We start from the raw sequence: 22,394 nt of genomic DNA, 5'->3' as shown, positions 1-22,394 counted from the left end.
TATAGACTTATTTAATTGCTATAGACCCTTACTGCTTTCATCCTTATTAACTTCACCTATTGGATTTTTTTTCACGGGGTCCTAAAGCTTTGTGTTCTTATCACTCTCCTGTCTTCCTGCCTAGTGTAAAGTTGAAATTTTTTCTCTGCATTTTTGATCTTACATAACCGTGCATTATTACTGAATTGAGAGTGTAAGACTAATGAGAAATAATAATGAAAAACTGATTTCACGTGGATATATTAATTATTATCAGTTATAGTAATCTTCATATAGCACTGTAAACTTTAATTACTCTTGACAAAATATAACTATCCATCTACAAAGTATCCCACCACATATTACACAAGAATTATTGTACTTACTTTTGAGGTCTAAGTTTCTGGCTCCTGCTGTGCTTTGTGTTGTGATTTTAGTGTCAATCTTCACAGTATGAAGATTATTGGTATCCCTCGATATCATCACATTGTGCCACTGATTGTCATTCAGAGGTTTATTAGAATTTCCTTTGATGAGATTCGCACCATTTCCCAAATCAAACACATAGTGTAAATACCTGGATAAAGAACATTTTTTTTAAAGTTAGTTTTTCTTGCATACCTGAGAAGGTACAAATTAAGGCACCCTATATTTTGTTTCCTTGATTTTTTTTCAGTGTCACTGGCAAGCGAGGAAAACAACGCTGAGTATGAAGGGCTGGATTCTGAATTGGGGTAAATGAACTTAGCTCCAGTGAAATCAACACTGACTTATATTAGCTGAAGATCTAGCCCCAGGTTTCTAACTATTAGCTGAAACAGCAGGGTGCATTAGCATTATTTTTTGTCTATGTCCTATACAAACTATATTATTACTTGCTTTTCATATTTAACTAAATTTCAGCCTTTAAAAAAAAAAAAGATTCAGAGGACGTTTACCAACCAGATTCTAACAAGTTAGGAAGGTCAAGGTTTTCAATCTAAACCTCATGATTTTAACAGGTCTAAGGACAGTAAAAAAAACCAAACTATTTGGCTTATGTACATACCCTTTAACTAATTCAACTACAATGAAATCATTTCCATCTCCACTGTTATAGAGTATCAGTCCATCCAGCGATGTTGTTTTGAACTGGAAAAAAAGGTGCATAGATGTGTAGGCTTGTAGTGTGGCCAATGCGACATAGCTTGCTTTTGTTTTAAAGGTGACAGGATCTGCTATGATATTCCTGAACCCAAATCTGGCATTTAGTTCACAATAATCAATGTCTCCATTTTTACATAGATCAATGTATGCCATGCCATTAAATGTGAGACTTTGCAGATGTCCAATGAAATTAGAGGGAACAGAGGACAGGTAGCGGCGTTCTGTTATTATTCCTGTCTCTATGTTATGGAATTCCAGTCTTGTGTGATCGCCAGCCATTTGACCTTAAAATGACAATAATAAACAACATTAGTTTCTGAAATGGATGCACGTGAAATGGTCGCAAATCCATAATAATTTTTAAATCTGTAGGACTTACATTTTAAAAACACACAGGCTCCTCATATAAAATTGCCTAAACTGATTCAAAGCCTATTAAAGTCACTGGAAGACTTTCCATTGCCGTCAATAGGTATTGGATCAGGCCTCAAGTGCACCCCAAATATGTGCACACTAAGGCCAGATCTACACTACAAACGTACCTTGGTATAACTACGTAGCTGAGGGGTGTGAAAAATCCACACCTCTAAGGACACAGTTATACCGATCTAAACTCCAGTATAGACAGCGCTATGTCAACAGGAGGGCTTCTCCTCTCAACATAGCTATCACCTCTACCAGAGGTGGATTAACTATGTAAATGGGAAAAACTGCACCCTTTTAAGCGTAGATCTGCCTTAATATTGTTTGTTAATGAGATCATAGATTCTGGTTGCCTTCAGCCACCTGTGCAGATTTCTTTTACTAGGAGCAAGTGTAATTTGTGTGGCATGTAGTGTATGGGACTGCAGCTGAGACTAAATGAGATAAGAGCTAAAATCAGTCTAAAAATTTTGGCTCATATCTGAAAAACAGTTTTTGTCACCTCTTCCCTGGGAGGCCTGGATCAACGATAACATCACACTCCCTGTCAGTACCTGGCCAGGGAAGCTAACAATCCAAACTGTGGACCAAATTCAGTGATGAATCTGGGTCATATACCATCTGAGGCACATTGCACATATGCTAAGAAGAAGAAGACTCCCTTCCTCTCCTCCCTCAAAAGTAACTCACTATTTTCACACAACTATCCAAAGGTATTTTGGAGCATGTTAGCAACATTCACAGATTTATACGGTGACATCCTGCCCTCATTGAAGTGACCGGCAGTTTTGCCATTGTCTTCAGTGGGTCAAGGATTTCACCCAAAGATTTTAAAAAGCCACAAGGGATTATGATGATTATCTGCAAGGATGGGCAGGGATGGTGTCCCTAGCCTCTGTTTGCCAGAAGCTGGGAATGAGAGACAGGGAATGGGTCACTTCATTACCTGTTCTGTTCATTCCTTCTGGGGCACCTGGCATTGGCCACTGTTGGAAGACAGGAAACTGGGCTACGTGGACCTTTGGTCTGACCCAGTATGGCCATTCTTATGTTCTTATGAGCTAGTCTGACCTCTTGAATAACAGAGTCTATATAGACCCTCATCCAGTAATTCCTGCATCAATCTCAATAACTTGTTGTTGAACTTGACCCTATCATTTAGGAAATATATCCAGTCCTGATTTAAAGATTTCAAGTGATAGAGAATCTACTATATCCCTTGATGAGTTGTTCCAATGGTTAATTATCCACTTTGAATTTGTATAGCTTCAACTTCCAACCACTGCATCTTCTTATGCCTTTGCCTGCTGGATTAAAGATCCCTCTTCAATTGGAAACCTTTTTCTTAGCATCAAAGAATCATAGAGTATCAGGGTTGGAAGGGACCTCAGGAGGTCATCTAATTCAACCCCCTGCTCAAAGCAGGACCTAATCCCCAACTAAATCATCCCAGCCACGGCTTTGTCAAGCCTGACCTTAAAAACCTCAAAGAAAGGAGATTCCACCACCTCCCTAGGTAACCCATTCCAGTGCTTCACCACCCTCCTAGTGAAAAAGTTTTTCCTAATATCCAACCTAAACCTCCCCCACTGCAACTTGAGATCATTACTCCTTCTACTATCATCTGGTACCACTGAGAACAGTCTAGATCCATCCTCTTTGGAACCCCCCTTCAGGTTGTTAAAAGCAGCTATCCAATCTCCCCTCATTCTTCTGCCCCCTAATCATTTTTTTTTTTGCCCTCCACTGGACTCTTTCCAATTTTTCCACATCCTTCTTGTAGTGTGGGGCTGAAAACTGGACACAGTACTCCAGATGAGGCCTCACCAATGCCATATAGAGGGGAATGATCATGCCCCTCGATCTGCTGGCAATGCTCCTACTTATACAGCCCAACATGCCGTTAGCCTTCTTGGCAACAAGGGCACACTGCTGACTCATATCTAGCTTCTCATCCACCGTAACCCATAGGTTCTTTTCTGTAGATACTTACAGACCCTAAACAAATCACCTATAGACCTTTATTTCAGTAAGCTAAGTTGATCAGGCTCCTTACATCTTACACTGTAGTGCATTTTTCCAGCCTTCTTGTGGCTTTTTTGAACCCTTTGCCATTTTTCAACATATTTTTCTAAATGTGGACACCAGAAATGGATGCAGTATTCTAGTAATGGTCTCACTAATAATCCCTAATGATTGTTTGGGTCATATCACAAAATGAACCGATTCATGTGTCATAAAAAGGTGTACTGGGGAATGGGAGGGTGTGGCTGGGAGGAGGTGAGGTATTCTTAGTCGCCCCAGGATCCTGCTGAGGAAGCAGAGTCCAGTTTACTTGTTCTTCCCAATCTAGTCATTGGGTTAGACTGGTTTATATCAGTTTATTGGTAAGCTATTTTCACAAGGAAATGGGCTAGACAATTACTTTTTTGATTTAATCAAGGCTCAGAGTCTTCTGCAGTTGTTCCCCAGATTGGTGGTAGCAGTGGGGCATATACACCAATTGTGCAAAGCCGGAAGTCTGGCACTAACACCATACCTCCCTTGAATGTATTTCCTCATGTTTTGCCAAACAGCCTGAAAAGCAGGTTTCATGAGTTTAGACAATTAGGGCAGGTAACATCTTGCAGTTAGCCTCTTATCTGCATCCTTTCAGGTGTGCACATATGCATGGTCCAAGCCAGATTTACAGCCAAAATGTTTTTACATATGTCAGCTTTGTGATGCACTTTGGATGATTAATTTAAAATCTATATTTAATCAAAATGTATACCAGAGACCTCTCAAAAGAAATTGTTAAAAAAATGGAAAATCCATTTCCTTGCGCACATTACTTACTTCTCCACTTCACTCAAGTTGGACAGTGAAATTGAATTGTTCAAATACACTTTTGTGCTTATAGTCAGTTTCACCCTCTGGCTCATGTACTTAGCAGAGTGGTGCAGCATTTGGGTTCCTAAGTATTACAGGAGTTGGTTTACATTTAAACAAAACAACTTAAAACCCCTTCATAGATAATTTAAACACAATTCCTCAAAAAACATTTCAATCCTTATTTCAATTTGTATAAATCTTTTCTTACAAAGCCTTTACTCTGGGCCGATGTTATTTGACACTTTCCCTTTCAGTTTTAGTCCCGGTGTAAGAAAACACACCCACGCACACTGTACCACAGGCCTGCAATATATATTACCTGTCCCTTACACAGACTTGTAAGGCCTTTCAAAGCTTTTCAGCCTGCCTTTGCTGCACTCAAGCACCCAGGATGAAATTTACTTCACTTGCAAAATAACAAAGCTCAGCTCTGACCCTGCACCATTTAAGTGGATGTTTTGCCTTGACTTCAATGGGTACAGGAGACAACATTCAAAGGATTCTACATATGTGAAATTTACACAGCCAGAGACACAGGGTGAAATCCATCAATGTGTTTGGGTCAATACATATAAAAGTGAATCCCTCTTGACTTTCCTTGGCCCACCTTCCTCATCACTTTGTATGCTGGTCCAGACACTCCTCCTGAGGAACACAAACAACTGAAAACCCAGATTAACCAACTACAGAGCTACTATTGGTTCAACAACTACAAATAAAGGTATTCTGTCTTTCTGCTGGCAGTAAGGTTCATTATTTATTTCTATTCAAATAAATTTGGTAGGAAACCGAAAATTTGTTTATTTACGGTCAAATTCAGCTTTTGGAAGAATGTATATGCAGTTCTCACTGCAAGTAACACAAGTTGTATTCATAGTCAACAATTACATTTTTCCCCTAAAAGTTCCTTTTACTACACTCCTGCTGCTTATTTTTCACTTGTGCTAGTCCTAATTTGAAATTTCTTTGTGAAGAAAAAAGCCCCTTCCCCCCAAATCAAATCTTCCATAAAATGAAATTTACACAAAAATTCTTTTGGGTTAATACAAAAAAAAATTCCAATTTTAAAATATTTTGTTTCATTTTTATGTTTTATATTATAATATGTTAAGATTATGGGTATAATATAATATAAAAATTAGTGACTGGTATTCCAAATGGCTATTTGGAATTGGCATTCTAATTGGTAATTGTCAGATGGTAGTTGGAATTGGTTCTTGTTAGGGTAATTGATATAATATAAAAATAAAAATAAAATATCTAAACAAAAATAGTTATTAAATGAAAAATCAAAACTCTTAGTACTGATGTTTCAAAAACTAAATGTTGTCAAAATTGATACGTGCCCACGGAATGTTTAGATTTCAAATTGAAATTTTCCAATAGAAAGATGTTCCATTGAAAATTTTTCTACCAGCTGTATTCCTGACCCAAAGTCTTAGGGTTCAGTTCTGCTGTCAGTTACACTGGTGTAAGTCCGAAAGAATGAGTATATCTATATCCACCAATCAGATGAGACATTTATGTTGGGATGTGGCCTTCCCACCATTCATAATTCCATCCTGCTTTGCCCTGCTGTGACAAACACTTCTGCCCATTCTCAATTAATCAAGGGTCTGTCTTTTTTTTTGAGAACAAGGATAAAATACATCCCAGAAATCTGGGCTCATGACTCACTCTTCTTTCTGAATGTGTTAATTGTACAAGAAAGGCTAATACAACTTTAGATATAAAATAACTCCCCACATCTTTTGTAACCCCAATAGTGGCCTTCAATAGGGAACAACTCTGTAGCTCCAGCATGGCAGTGCAGGTTCTACATACAGAAAGCCTAACACTCATTGAAGTGGGGACAGAGAGCCCACAGATTATCAGGCTCCCTGTAAATGGTATCCCCAACATCTTTCAAGTGTTCTTCAACGCTTTCCCACTAACTGCACAAAGAGACATTTTTAGGAGGATTTCTTCCCTTCACAAAGAGAGACACACTTGTCCGATTATTTTGAAAGAGAAAATTAAATGTTTTCAGATTAAACAACTGTCAGTCGACTTTCAACTGGCAGGACTGAGCCTAGTTTTCCTTCAGAAGGGCAATATCTGATGTAGCTCAGTGTAACAGAAATCAGGGTCTACCTTAAATTTTAAAATAAAATGTTATATCATCATCATAGATTTAAATAAATAGTTTTCCATTTAAAATACCAGAATGTGAGGTATTCTGGAGAAATGATAGCCCTGGAAATCTAATCTGTCAAGCAACCTTAGGTCTGGAGCCCAAGACCACTGAAGTCACTTAAAAGATCCTTATTGACTTTCATGGACCTTTGACCATAACCCTGATATCTAATCGTAACTGGATTTATCCATACTAAATCTGTGTCACAGAAATTTCAAGACCAGAACTTCACAGCCTTAATGGCACATGAACATAGTTTTATTTAGTCATATTTTTCATTTAATTGTAATTACTTTATCAGAATTTAAGAAACATTATAGATTGTAGTATCCTAAAAATATTTACTGTTGCCTTCAATTAAATGCTGACCTTTTGCTGAAGCCATTTTGAACAGCTGGAAAGAGATTTCAGAGAAAAACAGACCTTCCTGGTAGTTTTGTTATCTAGATGATGTTTAAATGAAAATTTGGCAATTAGGAGATCAGAAAAAATATGGAAGTTTTTAGATGTCACTTTTTATTCAGAACAGCTTCTTTCACTCAAAAAAAAGGGTCACACAATGAACTCTATGGTCTGAGCTGCCAGATTAAGTAAATGCACAATCATAGTGCAACTCCAGTGCTATTTTTATTCTTTTCAAACCCATGAATCCACCCTTTTTTAGACAACCTCCTTTCTTTGGAGATCATCACAAAGTGAATTACATGTATTGGACAAAATTCCACCCCACCTTCAGTAGACCACCTCTGGTATTGTTTAATTCTAGAGAATGTACCTTTATACTAATGTTCTTTAACTGTATTTTTAGGATTGGTTTCAGAGTAGCATCCATGTTAGTCTGTATTCGCAAAAAGAAAAGGAGTACTAGTGGCATAAGCATAAGTGGATGCATCCGATGAAGTGAGCTGTAGCTCACGAAAGCTTATGCTCAAATAAATTGGTTAGTCTCTAAGGTGCCACTAGTACTCCTTTTCATTTTTAGGATGAAAAGTCAAATAAAAGTTCTCTCTAATACTGCCTCATGTACTTATTATTGTTAGTGCTAAAGTGTTTGCAGTGCCTTCTAACTTTCACATTTCTTGATGACTATATATTACCATTTTAACACACAAGAATATATTGTGGCCTAATATGTATTTATTTAAGCTGGGTAATGTAAGACTTATTAAAAGTTAGGGGAAAAGATTGTGCCCAACAATTGGAAACATCTGTGAAATTTACTCCAGTGCAAAGAGCCTGGCATTTAATTGGAGTTTAAATTGGATCTGAGTGGTGAAGAAGGCAGTTTGATTACCTTCTATCACGGGATAAATTCCTCCGAACTCCCCTCAGGGCCCTATCAAACATCCACTGAGGTCAACAGAAAAATTCCCATTGCCTTCAGTGTGAGTTGATCTACGCCTAAGAAAGTAAAGCTAGTGTGAATTGTGATTAGTTTCTGGTTGTATCTTGTGATGGTTATTAACTGTTGCACAGAATGCATTTTGGATCCTATCCAATGTGTATTAAAATCAGTGGAAACACTCCCATTAACTTTAATGGGCTTTGAATAAGGGCCATTATTTATAGAATATTTTTTATGTTTTGTTTTATTTCCCCCAGTAAGATGAAGTATAAGTGCACACTACCTGTCATAGCTTGTTGGTCATCCACCATTAACTTTAAACTTTTTCCTCGACGAACCACACGTACCGTGTGCCACTCATTATCATTGAGGTTATAGCCAGCAAAAAGGGTTTCTGGACCTTTGCCTGTAGGATATGCCAAACAGTCATTATGGAATATTTAAATCAGTCAACATGTGAACCTCACAGAGAGAAAGGAGAGAGAGAGAGAAAGAGAAAGAGAGAGAGAGAGACTGGCTGGACCAATGTTAAAATTCATTGACAGTTATAACAAGCAAGAAAAGTGGCAAGCAAAGTATATACAAATCTCAAAATATAGTACCATTACATTAGGACACTTTTAGCATTATTTAATGCTAAAGCAAATATAGTGAACCAGGCTGTCATAAATAGGCACAGTCAATACATATGTTTTGGTTGTATATTTTAAAGCTCATACCTATGGTTAGAGATTTGGGTCTCAATCCTGTACTCGGGCAAATAGACCTTCATGTCAATGGGATTACTGGTGTAAAACAGAATATTAATGTAAACTGGCTTTACAATAAACATAACCAGTCCACTGGGGAAAGGTGCATGACTGTGACTGAAATATTTTTAATCACATCACTTCCTCTATTTGATTGTAGGTACCATAGCAGTAAGTGAGGCTTGTTTGGACCTTTGGGAAGGTCAGTGTTATTACCCTTACTTTCACTAAATGTTTCACTAGCATCCCCTAACAAATGTCTTCAGTGTTGTCATTCAACACTTCAACATCCAAAGTACGCCTTTCTTTTTCACACTGGGACACCTGTCTTATAAACTGCTTAGTCTCTAAGGTGCCACAAGTACTCCTTTTCTTTTTTCTATTTTTGTAAGCAACATCATCAATTGACTTTCGTTGAAAAGTTGTAAGAAATATTCAATTTTAAAAATCTATGTGCTTTATATGTAGGCGTGGCATTTGATCTGGGATAACACAGTTGCGACCACTGAAAACCATAAATAATAATATTAAGGGAAATGCCTCCAAGAATGAAATGAGTATGGAAATTGCACAGTAGAATATTATGATCAGTGAATGGAGATCTCGGATGGGGCGGGGTGAACAAAATCATAGAGTCTGTGAATTTTCAAAATGACTCTGACATAGCAAGAGCAATATTACTATAATAATAAACATACTTAATTAAAGCAATATTGAGTGACTGAATCCCACAAAAGCAAGGGCAAGTTGGAGAAAGGTTCCTCTCCATATATAACTCCTAAAATTATCTATATCCATAATCTAAGACCATTTTACATTGTTACATACATGGCTAGCACACCAGGATAGTGTCTTAGCTGTTAAGGAAGGAGTTAGAAAACCACTTATAATGGAAGATCAGACTAAATAAAGAGGGAGCTCTTTTCTCTAGCCCTGATAGCTGTGCACTCTACAAAAAGGATATAAATATTTAAATATAAAATGAGTCACTCCAGAAATGATAAATTTCCTGATTAATTATATGACATAAATAACCACTCCCCGCTTCATATAATCCCATCATGTTTTATGAGTGTGCATAATTTTTAGGGGCCATTAGATTTCATCCCACAGGAATGTAAAAAGCCCCGCAAACATTTGTTCTTAGCCACCAGTTTGGAATCGCCCTGCTGAGTAGCATGTCACTGGTGGCTGGATAGAAAGCATAAAAAGCTTAGAAACCATGTCAAAAGACTTCTGAGACTGCTGTCTATCCTCAGAGGCATTTTAACTTCAAGCTTCAGTCATGACCACAGGGACTCCACATAGTCCAAAATCGTGGCCACAGGCAAGAACTGCGTCTAGTTTTGAAGTTTAAAAAAAGATCACTTCAATTTAAATGTCTTCTTGCAACTGCAGGTGTTCAAAGAGGCAGTTTAGTAACAAGTACATTTAGTGTATGTGAGCAATGTTTTCCATGCAGAAATGTGGGATTTGCAGGTGCATACAAATGTTGTTTGGTTCAGCTATTTGGTTTCCTAATGCTTTAAAGCTTTCAAAGCAGCTCTGGAATTCACTTTCAACCCATTTTGGAAAGAGTCCCTGCTGCTTTGTCTGAGGCTTTAAAAGCTGCACTTTGTTTTCATATTCTTTTCTTAATACAGGCAATTTTTTTCAAATGAAAAACCATCACCTAACATGGCTCTGGTGATCCCATGCTCATTGCAGTGTGGTTGGCTACAATTTGCAGGCACCCCGGTGTGGCTGCTCAGGCTCCTTGCCCACCTATGTGGAGTGTAAGTAGTGCAGAGGGCCTCATGTTTCCCCCTCCACACCAAGCAGGAAAAAAAATAAACACAAATTGTAATCAGTAGAGAGGGTATTATTCTGACTACACATGGGGAGGGAGATAGATCTTCAGCAGGTAACTTCACACTGTATGACTGTTTCTCAAAGGTTGAAAACTGGTGTTCACTATAGAGGTTATTCTCTATTATTGCTATTACTTGACATTTCCCCATTAGACATATTGGACCAAATTCACCCTCCGTGTTTGCTGACATTTTCTAAAGCTCATCCTGTGCTATGAGGAAAACCTTGGTTTGTAACAGCATGAATCCATTACAGGAATAGTCCTCTGAGAGCAATGGTTCTTCTTCAGCTGTTTAACACAGATTGCTACTACATCTGAATATTGTACCTTCAGCACTTGATGCTTGTATATTCTATTGTTTCCAGATCTGTACAATTGTAAAGCTCAACAAAAGTTAAAAATAACTGGGCAATTGTTATTCTAATACATTACTAATTGATGTAACCTTTACTTTGAACAACAAAAACAGAATAATAGCCAAATTCCATAATTTTGTCATCAATAATGTGTAACTGAAAACAATGGCTTTGTATTTCATGAAAGCTATATTTGCACATCTGAAGGCAGAATGAACATGTGTGTTCATATATTAGATATAGATATGACACACAATGAATTTTGCTGCCTCACTACACTCTGGCCATTAATTTCCTCTGCTGGGACTACTTCTGACGTTCCAAAAATCTGAGCAGCTTCAAACCACCTTATTAAGAAAACAACCTACCAGAGCAATCTCCCCACCACCCCATCTGCCTATCTTTCTAATGTGGCATTTCTCCTGCAAAATTATAATGGCCTGGAGTGTGACTCTGTAATGTTATTGTTTCTGCATGTTGCATGTTTATTGTTTCTCATTGATTTCCTGTTCAAGCATGTTCAGTTTGTAAGTATAAAGATGGTTCTTTTAACTCACAGTATTATAAACTAAACCTGGGATCAGAAAGCCAATTGGGTTCTTTCTGACTCACTCATCACCAATGATAAAAAATATATCTGCTGTTGCAGTTTATTTAATACTGTGAATGAGGAATGATCAAAAGGAGAATGTAGCTCATGATCTTAGAATTGCACAGAGTTGCACCAGCAGAAAAAAATAGTAAGCATGTATTTGACTCTGTAAAGGAGGAAGGGTATTATTCTGACTACACCTGGGGACGGGGAGAGATCCTCAGCTGACATAAATTGTCATAGCTCCATTCAATGAAACTATGAAAATTTATATCAGCTGAGGGTCTGCCCCATTGAGAAATGGTTGAGTGAAATGGCATAATTTTTTAATGTGCACTTTTCTAAGCAAAACCTCAGCTTCAAAATCCGATATCTAACAGTCAATCAGGACTAAGATAATAAACTTTATATTCAGCATTACAATTAAACACACTCATGGAAGGTTCTGAGATATCAGAATTAAAAACCATGACATTGCTATGTATTTTTTAAAAAAACACATTTTACATAATTCATAAATTTTGAATGTATTTATATATTTTTATTCTCTCCCTCTGAGACCCGTACAGTTTGACTCATAAGGCTGAGGGAATTTGCTGTACAGGTGGAGAGGTAAAAAAATTGTTATTCTAGGTTGGTTTTTCTTAGTCTCTAAAATATTTTTCAAACAATTAATCTAATACATGTGGCATATGCGAAATCCATGATGTTGCAGACTGGTATTTATCGGCATTTATTTGGATAACATGCATAGCTCATTAGTAGTTGTGCCTCTTGTGAAAGTAATGCAGCCACTCCATCCTTTATATCTAGACAGAGGGTGAGTAGTCTATAGATTTATTTTACACAAACTATGAAGTGTATTGTAGCAGCGAGAGCCTGTGTTTTAAAAAAATTACTTTACCTGCCCAGTAGTGATTAGAAGAAAACAACATTCAATACACTACTTTCCTGTGTACTAACATAAAACCTTTTACATTAAAGCCTTTGTCATAAATATAAAGGAAAGAGTAACAACTTTCCTGTATACAGTACTATAAAATCCCTCCTGGCCAGATATCCTTTTACCTGTGAAGGGTTAAGAAGCTCAGGTAACCTGGCTGGCACCTGACCAAAAGGACTAATAAGGGGACAAGATACTTTCAAATCTAGGGAGGAGGGAGAAGGCTTTTGTCTGTCTGTTCTGTGTGCTTGCCGGAGAGAGATCAAGAATGCAAGCAATCCAACTCTGTTAGAATTAGTAAGTATTAGCAAGGAAATGTGTTAGTTTACTTTTGTTTTGGCTTGTGATTTTCTCTGTGCTGAGAGGAAGGTGTATTCCTGGTTTTCTTTTTGTAACTTTAAAGTTTTTGCCCAGAGGGAAATCCTTTGTGGTTTAAATCTGATTGCCCTGTGAGATTAGCTTCCCTTCTAATTTTACAGAGGTGCTTCTTTTACCTTTTTTCTTTCTAATAAAGTTCTGTTTCTTTTAAGAGCCTGACTGATTTCTCTATTGTCCTAACTCCCAGGGGTTTGGGTCTGTGATCACTTTGTAACTAATTGGTTAGGATATTATTCTCAAGCCTCCCCAGGAAAGGGGGTGTAAGGACATGGGGGGATATTTTGGGGGAATAGGAACTCCAAGTGGTCCTTTCCCTGATTCTTTGTTAAATCACTTGGTGGTGGCAGCATACCCTCCAAGGTCAAAGAGTTTGTGCCTTGGGCAGTTTTACCCTAAGCTGGTAGAAATAAGCTTAGGAGGTCTTTCATGCAGGTCCCCAAATCTGTACCCTAGAGTTCAGAGTGGGGAGGGAACCCTGACAGTCTTATCTCTGGACTACATTGAAAACAAAAGTGTCTTCAACCACAACATTCAGATTTTACTCCTGCTGGTGTATTGGAAAACATGGAAAAGATGTAAATCAAATTATCAATGTTGCTGCAGTATAAATCTGTAAAGGCCCTTTCCCACACCCCTTACTCACCTGAGCAGCCCTAATGAACCAATACTGACTTCAAAAGGAGGGACAAATCATGACTCAGGCAAACCCCTCACTGACATCAATAGAATATTGACTTCAGTAAGTGCTGAATAAAATGAGCCCAAACTTCAGTATTTGACTCTGAATTATTAAAGCCAGATGGTGGCTGTCCAATGAGTGCGAGCTAAACCTTAATTAATGAATTATTCTCTCTTGAGAAGGGAACACCTCCCTGACATATTTTCAGCTGTGACAAGAACCAACATAATGAAGGTCACTAATACTCCCCCCCCCTCTTTCTTTTAAGCTGCTACAACATCTGAAGTTCGCCCACATGGTCAAGGTTCGGTGCTGTTGGAGGGGGTTGAGACTGAGCAGACTGGAGACAAGACAGAGGCAGGGATGGGTGTACATAATCACTTCTTTGTTCCTGTGGACATTACTTGCTAACAGAATCAAACAGCAACTTGGACAAGAACAATAAATGCCACATGGTAGCAAATACTATATATAAATCAGTAGTCTACAGTAATTGATCAAAACCCTCCATCCTAGAATAGCTTTATTACAGTGTTTTTGGCAATTTAAGTCCAGTAGTTTAGGTTTGGGGTGCTTCTGTTCTTTTTTAAAACAAGGAAAGACCTCTTGGAGTAGCTCCCGGATTAGAAGGTAAAGGAGATTAGAGCTGTTAACCTACAATGTTGTGCTAACATGGTTCAACAGCCTTAATCGTTCCAACTGCATAGCAATCCCCTGCTTCTTTCATAGGCTCTCATTATTCTGAGATTGGTATACAGCCTCTTCCGTCTTTCCAGTAACCAGTCCATCTCTCTCAAATACACACACATACACATCTGGAGGAGAGTCCAAAAGGGATATCTATTACAGTTCAGAGTGGATGCTTTATTGGTTTCCTTTAAATGTAGTTTCTAATGATTTTGTATCTTGTTACATTGTAGTTGTCCAGTAATGAAAGTTTACATGATTAATGAGTGAGATGTAATGGGTGTACCAGAAAAAAATCCACAGTTTCATATACAAATAGGGTAATTGTGCACCTGTCCATGCATATGCATGTGTAATTATCTGATCTGAGAACACAAAATCAGGTTTTGCAGGAGCAATGGATCCACACACATTTGTGGGGCATTCAGTGGAAATTATAGCTATATTTTATTTACATATGTGTGTGTGTGCTTTTTTTTATTGTTTTATAAAGTGATTCACAAAAATACCTGTCCAATCCTGACCCCTCTCTCCCTTTTTCCTCCAGTCCTGAATCAGTCTCTTTCACTCTCCACAATGTATCCTCTCAGATTTCTCATTGCCAATTTAAACTTAACATGGCCAGAATGGAATGCCTCATCATTCCTCTGAAATCCTTGTCACAGCACAGGACAATTGCACCTCTATTTTCCTTCAATGGTCCAGCAAGGGCCCCATTCTAGGCTCCCAGCTCCACAGTCAGCACCTCTCTTGGGTGGAGACCTACATCTCTCTCCCTCCTGACTGGGGTATTTCCAGATTGCACAGCTCTCTCCTATACTGTGACCTCTGCAGCAAACTCAGGTGGTGTCAGCCAGCCTGCTTTACTTTTCCCCTCAGGGACAGCAAACAGTATAATTGCCACAGTAAAACTACCAGACAGCTCTTTCTAAGCAAGCATATTTTTAAGGTAAAAGCATTACAGGGAAAACATTAAAAACAGTAAAAGAACCCCACACATGCTAACAAACAGCCTTTCAAATCCTACACAGAGGTTTTCCTTTGGTTGTAAGTTCACAATAGCTGTTAGCTCACAACAAGCACACAGACTGCGGCAAGTTCTTCCAACCCTTCCGAGAAAAGATTGGGGCCTCCCTTGGATAGAAGAGTCTGCCCATTTGTTGGATCATTAAGAAGGCTCTGAGTCAGTTTAAACTCAGGCTATGCATCCAAAAAAATCCTTTCTTTATCTGTTGGTCCCTGGACCATCCAGTTTGAACTAGTATCGGGGAGCCTCTCTCCAGGTGGTGATAGCTCCTTAGAGGTTTTATTACTTGAATTAATTTGCCTAACCACCTCCCCCACCACTGTTCTTAGTTCCTAGAGGGCTGTGGTCCTCCTTCCCCATAGAATTGCAAACAATCCTTGGTCCACAATGATACATAAATTAAACCCTATGAATTAAGTTTAATTCAATAAAGTTTGTTCAGGATACTGCAGGTAATTGCCACACCTGTCACAATCCTCTCCACTCCTCTCATTCTCTGTCACTGTTGAACCCATCATCATCCTCCCAGTCACACAGACCTGCAAACTAGGGGTTATCTTTGACTTCCTGTCTGACTAACAACAGACAACCTTGATGCTTGGATAGGGTTTTCATTCTCTCTCTCTTTTCTCTTTTTCTCTCCTTTGTATTTCTTTCTTTCTTTCTTTCTTTTTCTTTTTTGTCTGTTGTCTCTCACCTCTCTGAGCCTGCTGTCTCTTTTCCATTTATTGCTCTCTTATATTCTTGTTCTCTCTCCTTTCCTCTGCTGTGTTACCCAGTCCAACCACCTGTGCTACTTGACACACCCCTTCTCCAAGACAACACTGTCTTCCTTCCTTTTGCCTCCCCCACTGGTAAATCAGTGCCCCGCACCAAAGCTGTTTTGGTGTTGGGGGAAGTGGATAGAGGTAATGCCTCAGTACTATGCTGTGAGGATATATAGATTCATGTTTGTTTGGCATTCGGATACTACAGTGATGGGGTCATATAAGTATTTAATCAAACAGACAGTATACACAATGTAACATTTCCTGCTTACATGACCGAGGGACTAAATCTGCCCAGGTCATTTCACTTCAGTGCTTCAGCAAACCAACTGAAGCAGTGATCTTTCCATGTAGGCACAGCCTACACGTCTTTTACATGCAGCCCTGAAAATGATCCCTCTTGCATGTCAGCATTGAACTACCGGAGTGAAAGGAAATTTGGGGCTCCTTTGTTTCTCTGCTAAGATTGCCAACAAGGGTGCTGGTGGTATAGGGTTGCCAACTCTGACTGAAGCTATTCCGGGAGATCCTCCACTCCCCCCCAGTATGCCGTATCATCATTTTCTTAAAATATCCTATTAAAATCTCTTGGATTGTTTTCAGTAGTCACGGGGAGATCGATGCCGATTCCGGGAGACTCCAGGCCAACCTGGAGGGTTGGCAACCCTATGGTGGTAATGGTTGTGTTGTGTCTTGGTAGTTCATCGACCAGGCAATGAACTGAAACTATCCACTCATTTCACTGAGGCCACCCAAGAGATTCCAGAGGGTAACAATCTTTTAATATGCAAAGGGCTCCTGATTCAACTAGGGTCCCTAAGCGCTATTGTAAAACCAACAAATAAATAAATATAGTTCATTGTAAATAATAAATAATAATAGCTACAAATTCTAGACACTTATTACCTGAGCTGGATTTTAACCATCAGCCTCTTTCTGTGATTGTGAACTCCTCTGGACCTTGAGTGCTTCATGATCTGGAAAGCTCTGAGCACATGGTCAGTGCTCAACAGTAAATAAAATACACAAATAACACCACAAACAATACAATAAAATAAATAATAAAAGGCTTTTTTTATTACATTATCAATCCCCAAAGCCATGTCAGGGATGTCTCAACTCTATTTTAACATCTCATGTGGAATTAGCTTCTTCTTCTTTTTTTTTTTTTGGTAATAAGAAAGTGGCCTTCAAATAGCCCTAGGGACAGACACATTAACCTCCTTTAGAAACTGTGCAATGAGAACAACTGTTGGAAGCCCAACAACAGTCAAATTAATCTCTGGAAGTACTTTTTAATAGAAAGAGGGCAGTTTCTATTTCATGCATTCTCCAAGGAACATGAATATCAGAATATGTGTGCTGAAGGCATTAAAGGTTTTTGAATCTGCCCTACAATCCTAAAGCAAAGTCCAATGAAGTCAACAATTCCTAAGCATGGAATTCTTGCTTTTACAGCTCATTGTGGTATGTTTTCAAACAAGCTATTAGAAAATCTGTCAAACTTGATAACACAAAGGAAGGCTGGCCTTGCAGTTAAGGCACTTGACTAAGACTCAGAAGGCTTGGGTTTGGTTCTCTACTCTGCCACAGACTTCTTGTGTGACCTTGGGCAAATCATTGTATGTGTGTGCTTTAGTTACCGACTTGCCAAATTGGAGTAAAAATTGCATTCTCCCACCATTTGTCTATTTAGGTTGTAACAATCTCAGGACAAGGAATATTTCTTACTATGACTTTATAGAGTGTTTACTCCATTGGGAGTCCAATCTTGGTTGGGGCCTATAGGCACTAAAGTAATGCAAAAAAAAAAGAATCTTTCATAACAAAAAACTATTTGCCTAAGTTTCTGGGAATCTCTGTGTGGTCTATTTCACATATCTGTGCAATTTAATCACTGCTCAAGTCTCAAGTATCTTTTTTAGTATGGAATTTGGAAAATGATTAAACTTTGCCCTCCCTGTTTCCCTTCAGAGGGTACTCTGTTCAGAAGGAGTTGCATTGCTTTCCTTTAATAGCAGAGCTCGTTGGAAATTGCAATTTTTATCTCTTGGGAAATTTTGATATTTCAACCTTTGTTTTTTTCTTAAATCTAGATAAAAAAGTTAAAATATTCCAAACAAATTTTGTTTTGGATATGTCAAAACATTTCGTTTGGACATTCCCCAATCAAAATAAGGTGTTTTGATATTTCTAAATCAAATGCTTTATTTCTACATAAAACTGCATTCACCTAGCTGCTACTGTTCATAGATTCATAGATTCTGTTCCTAATGGAAGCTGAGGTTCAGGGGTCTCATAGCCCGCTCTCTCTTATGGGCTTGGCGCCCTAGCTCCAGCTCCCATGATGCATTCCACTAGATCAGCCAGAGGGAAGACCACAATGCATCATAAGAATTGTGACCAGCCAGGGGGCCCAACCCATTGGGAAGAATAGGGGCCTGAGGCATCTGAACTTCAACTCCCATGAATCACCGCAGCAGCTCAGGTGGTCACAGATTAATTTCAAACTGACCTGAAACAAAACATTTATATTTTGTTTGATAAATGGAAATATTTAAATTCAAGTTGACCCAACCTAAAATGATATGTTTCATTTGGATTTTCCTGATGGAAAAATAATCAGCAATCTAGATATTTTTCCCATGGAAAATTTTGATTTTGCTAATCTAATAATCTGGCAAAAAAAAAGAAAAAAGAAAAAAAGAAAAATCCCCAGACAGCTCTACTTTATAGTTAGCCAGCAAATCTAATTCCTATTTTGATTGTATGGATCTTTTACACAACAAAAGTGGAAATAATTTCAATAATATAGGAAAATGTGATTGGAAACTATAACAACTTGCCCATCAGATTCAGTTGAAATGTAGTTCCAGAAGCTACTTAGAATTTTTTTTTTTAATTCAGGATGACAATGTCCCTTTTCTGTCCTGAGATTTTGTATTGTAATTTAATCATTCAGAATCACTATTTTCTTTGTAATACATAAGCTGTTCTGGTAAGATTGATCTAATAATAGTAGCCCAGCTCCTGAAAACTGATAACCAATGCCCATTGATTTCAATGGGATTCTCACGAGCTTTCAGGACCAGAGACTATATAAGTAAAAAGAGACATCTATATAAGTAAAAAGAGACATTCCACCATGAGGAGTTTCATTTCATTCATTTATTCCTCAAGAGGGCATAATATTTCTCTCTATAAAGAAGAGTCAAAGTTTTTAACCTTATTCATGTTGATTTTATATGCAATGACAGTTCAAAATGTCACATTTGTAAATGAGATAAGGTAAAACTAGCAGCGTTCCAACCAGTTGGCAGAAAGGAGGGGCAGACTGCCTGGAGGAGTACATTAAGATTTGTATAAAGTTTGAAAGAGCTCTGTAGATTTTACTGAAGTTAACATTTTAAAGCTCTTTGCAACAATTTTCAATTATTTCCATTTTTTTAAAAATATATTCAAATATAAATAAAAATATATATTCCAAATATTTGGAAGGGAAAAATTTATCCTCACGAATCCATACCCATGTAACTATAAATGTAGGTAAAGATATTCTGGACGAAATTCTGGCCCCCACTGAAATCATTAAGAGTTTTGCCATTGACTTAAATAAGATCAAGACATTACCCCTTGTTTCCATGAGATGAACACATGAGGCAAGGCCTCATTTCAAGTCCCTGCTTCTTTTTATTGGCTTGGATATTTTCAAACCAAATCCATTCTCAGAGTTTTGCCAATGCTGCCGGAATAAGCCAAAATACCTAAGCAAATATACAGAACCACATACAGTGCCTAGGTTTGATTTGTAGAACCTGCCTGAAGACTCCTCTAACTCTCGGGGAAATGGAGATTGGTTCTCCTAGCATACTACATAAGCCCTTTCCTAGTACAGCTGCCTGCAATAGATCAGGTTCCAGAAGGACCAAACTATCCCCTCCCAACTCAACGGAGTTGAGAAAATAACTCTATTGTATTCTAGCTTCTTCTGACCTCTTTTGTTCCAGTTTGGTGGTTAGGCACTAGTCTGAGATTTGGGAGAACCTCATTCAAATCCTTGCTTGTTCACAGACCTCCTGAGTGATCCTGGGGAAGCCATTTAGTCTCTTTGTGCCCCGGGTCTCCATCTGTAAAATGGGGATAATAATACTCCATGCATGTTGAAAGCATAAATACATTAAATATCATGAGGTGATTAGTGTTACAGGCAACCGGGGTTATAGAAAATACCTAAGGCAGACATGCCCCTTATTAGAGAAAAGTGGGGTGGAGGTATATCATGATGATGGCGGCATCTTCTAGGGATATGAAGGATCCATGCTACAGGTCACTCCACCCACTATTTTTTTCTGTTCTATTTTGTCAGAACCACACTAGTTAAAAAAGTCAAAAGCTATATTGACTTCTGCTGCAAAGGCTGATGAAGCCTCTATCTTGGTAAGGAAGGCTGAAAATAATTTTGGAAGAGGATCAGAGTGTAAATTACTGTGGTTAGATTATCATTGAGAACCATGAAGAAAGAGATGCTAATATAATATTTTGACAAAATATTAAGCCTTCATGGCTTTGATATTGAGTGTGCCCATTTATGTCAAACCAAGATCATTCTAATTCAGAAGAACATTGTTAAATGTAAGGAACCACAATTAAAAATAATAATAGTACTGTTTATGCATAATTTCTTTTTCCTTAAACACCATTATATTTATATGTAAGTAAAAATGAATACGAATAAAAGGACTTACAAAATATTGTCAAATACTTCATTTTACCATCCTATCTTGCACATTATGTTTAAGCAGATTGAGAAAACTGATGTTAGTATAGAAAGGAAAAAATTTGGACTGTGATTTTATTTTAAGAAAATACTTCCCTCCCATCCCCTACCAAATCTACAGGTGTCTTTATCCCAAAGTACAACTGATCTAATATATGCAACCAACTAAATCTCCTTTAAATTCATGCTCAGAACTGGACTTTAATGTTTGTTTTGTTTTTAAGTGAAGACAGTGAATTACAAAATTTTCCCGAGTTACAATATAAAGAGATAATAATTTTTAGAGATATGCAATGGTTCATCACTTACATGCTTTTGGAATATTTTTATTCACACTATGGATTGATGTATGTTTGATTTAATAAGACTACTTATTCTCGAAGGCTTCCACATACAGAGGAGTCAGCAGAGATCCTTTAACTTTTACATGTGAGAGCATTTTGAATACTTATGAGTAAATGAAGGGGTCTGATTGTTTTCTTGAAAATCCAAAGCTCCCATTGACTTCAACAGGTGTAGGATCAAGCCCTAATTCTCTGACTTGCATGCAGGCAGATGAAGCCTGCATTTCTTTGGGTTTGTGCCTTGAAGTTATCTCAAAATACTCACATTATTTCTCATTTACTTGTTCCAGCTATTTTTTTTAAAAAAAGGTCCTCTTCATTTACCTTGTACAATTATGCTGTTTCAGTCTTACCCTCAGTTTGATCCTTCTGCAGTGTCATTATCACTTCATCTGCATCTGTCCTTAGCTTATGAGCTGGTTTATAACATCTTCACACTTTGCGGAATAACTGGTCCAGTTTCACCATTTTATGTCCATGACTTAAGGGATTCCTGGTCTCCACTGCATTAGCAGGGAATGAAAGGTACCCAACCACAATAAGACAGTTGGACATATCTGAATTGATTGTTCACTATCAGATCTGGAAAGGCCCGGTCAGTATTTCCCACTGTGGCTGCACTGGAACTAAGTGTAAACATGACTTTCTTGTTAATAGTATTCTTGTAAAGAAAGAATAACCAAACTTTTCCAGATTATCAATACAGTAGATTTAATACATGCTTTTCAAGTTTATGTGGCTCACATCTGAGGAAATCGGCGGATAATGGATGTCACAGCTATCTGTGTCTTATGTAGGCAGCTGATTTGTATATTGATTGATCTGGGAATTTTTCTACTGTATCCAGCTAGCTTCCTTCAAACATAGATTATGCCGTATGATTCTTGGACTTAAAAGATATTCTATAAAGAGTGCAGCAAACTACTGATCCTTTCATGTAAAGATTTTTAAAAGGTGATAAGTATTAAGCTGTCACACACATCTCTTCCATAATAAATTGTGGATGTGTTTAATTTCGGCTTTTTATGAAAACTAGATTTACTGAACATCTTCAACGTTATCTTCAAATGTTTTCTGTCCAATAAACTGTAATCAGTGTGTACTTGCTCCATAAATTAGATCTTTTCACTGTGAATTTATTTATTTCAAGCTACTTTTCAATTTATTTATGACTTGCCACTTTTAGTAGGTACATGTTAATAACAGTCAAATGAAGCCACTATTAACTGAAGCATTCCTCAAGACATTGTCATTGGTTCCACTCTTCCAACATTCATATGCATCCTCTCAGGGATTTCAT

General features: G+C 37.8%; 1 protein-coding gene across 19 annotated transcripts in view; it reads right to left on the bottom strand.

Moving 5' to 3' along the window:
• Positions 1-22,394, bottom strand: part of NRXN1 (neurexin 1) — a 1,255,052-nt gene that overhangs the window by 610,962 nt on the left and 621,696 nt on the right. For 18 of the 19 annotated variants that reach the window (XM_084623802.1, XM_084623813.1, XM_084623792.1 and 15 more), the window contains 3 exons: positions 8,227-8,349; positions 1,028-1,409; positions 366-556 (listed from right to left, as the gene is read on the bottom strand). In XM_084623802.1, the coding sequence (XP_084479928.1) occupies positions 366-556; positions 1,028-1,409; positions 8,227-8,349 (696 nt within the window). Of the gene's footprint in view, positions 1-365; positions 557-1,027; positions 1,410-8,226; positions 8,350-19,522; positions 20,101-22,394 lie in introns of those variants that run through there. The other variant, XM_084623799.1, reaches the window with a different exon arrangement.

Source organism: Lepidochelys olivacea, assembly GCF_965140295.1.
Source record: "Lepidochelys olivacea isolate rLepOli2 genome assembly, chromosome: 3".
NCBI lineage: Eukaryota > Metazoa > Chordata > Testudines > Cheloniidae > Lepidochelys > Lepidochelys olivacea.
Note: the sequence above shows the minus strand (reverse complement) of the source record. Positions and strands in the feature narration are given on the sequence as shown.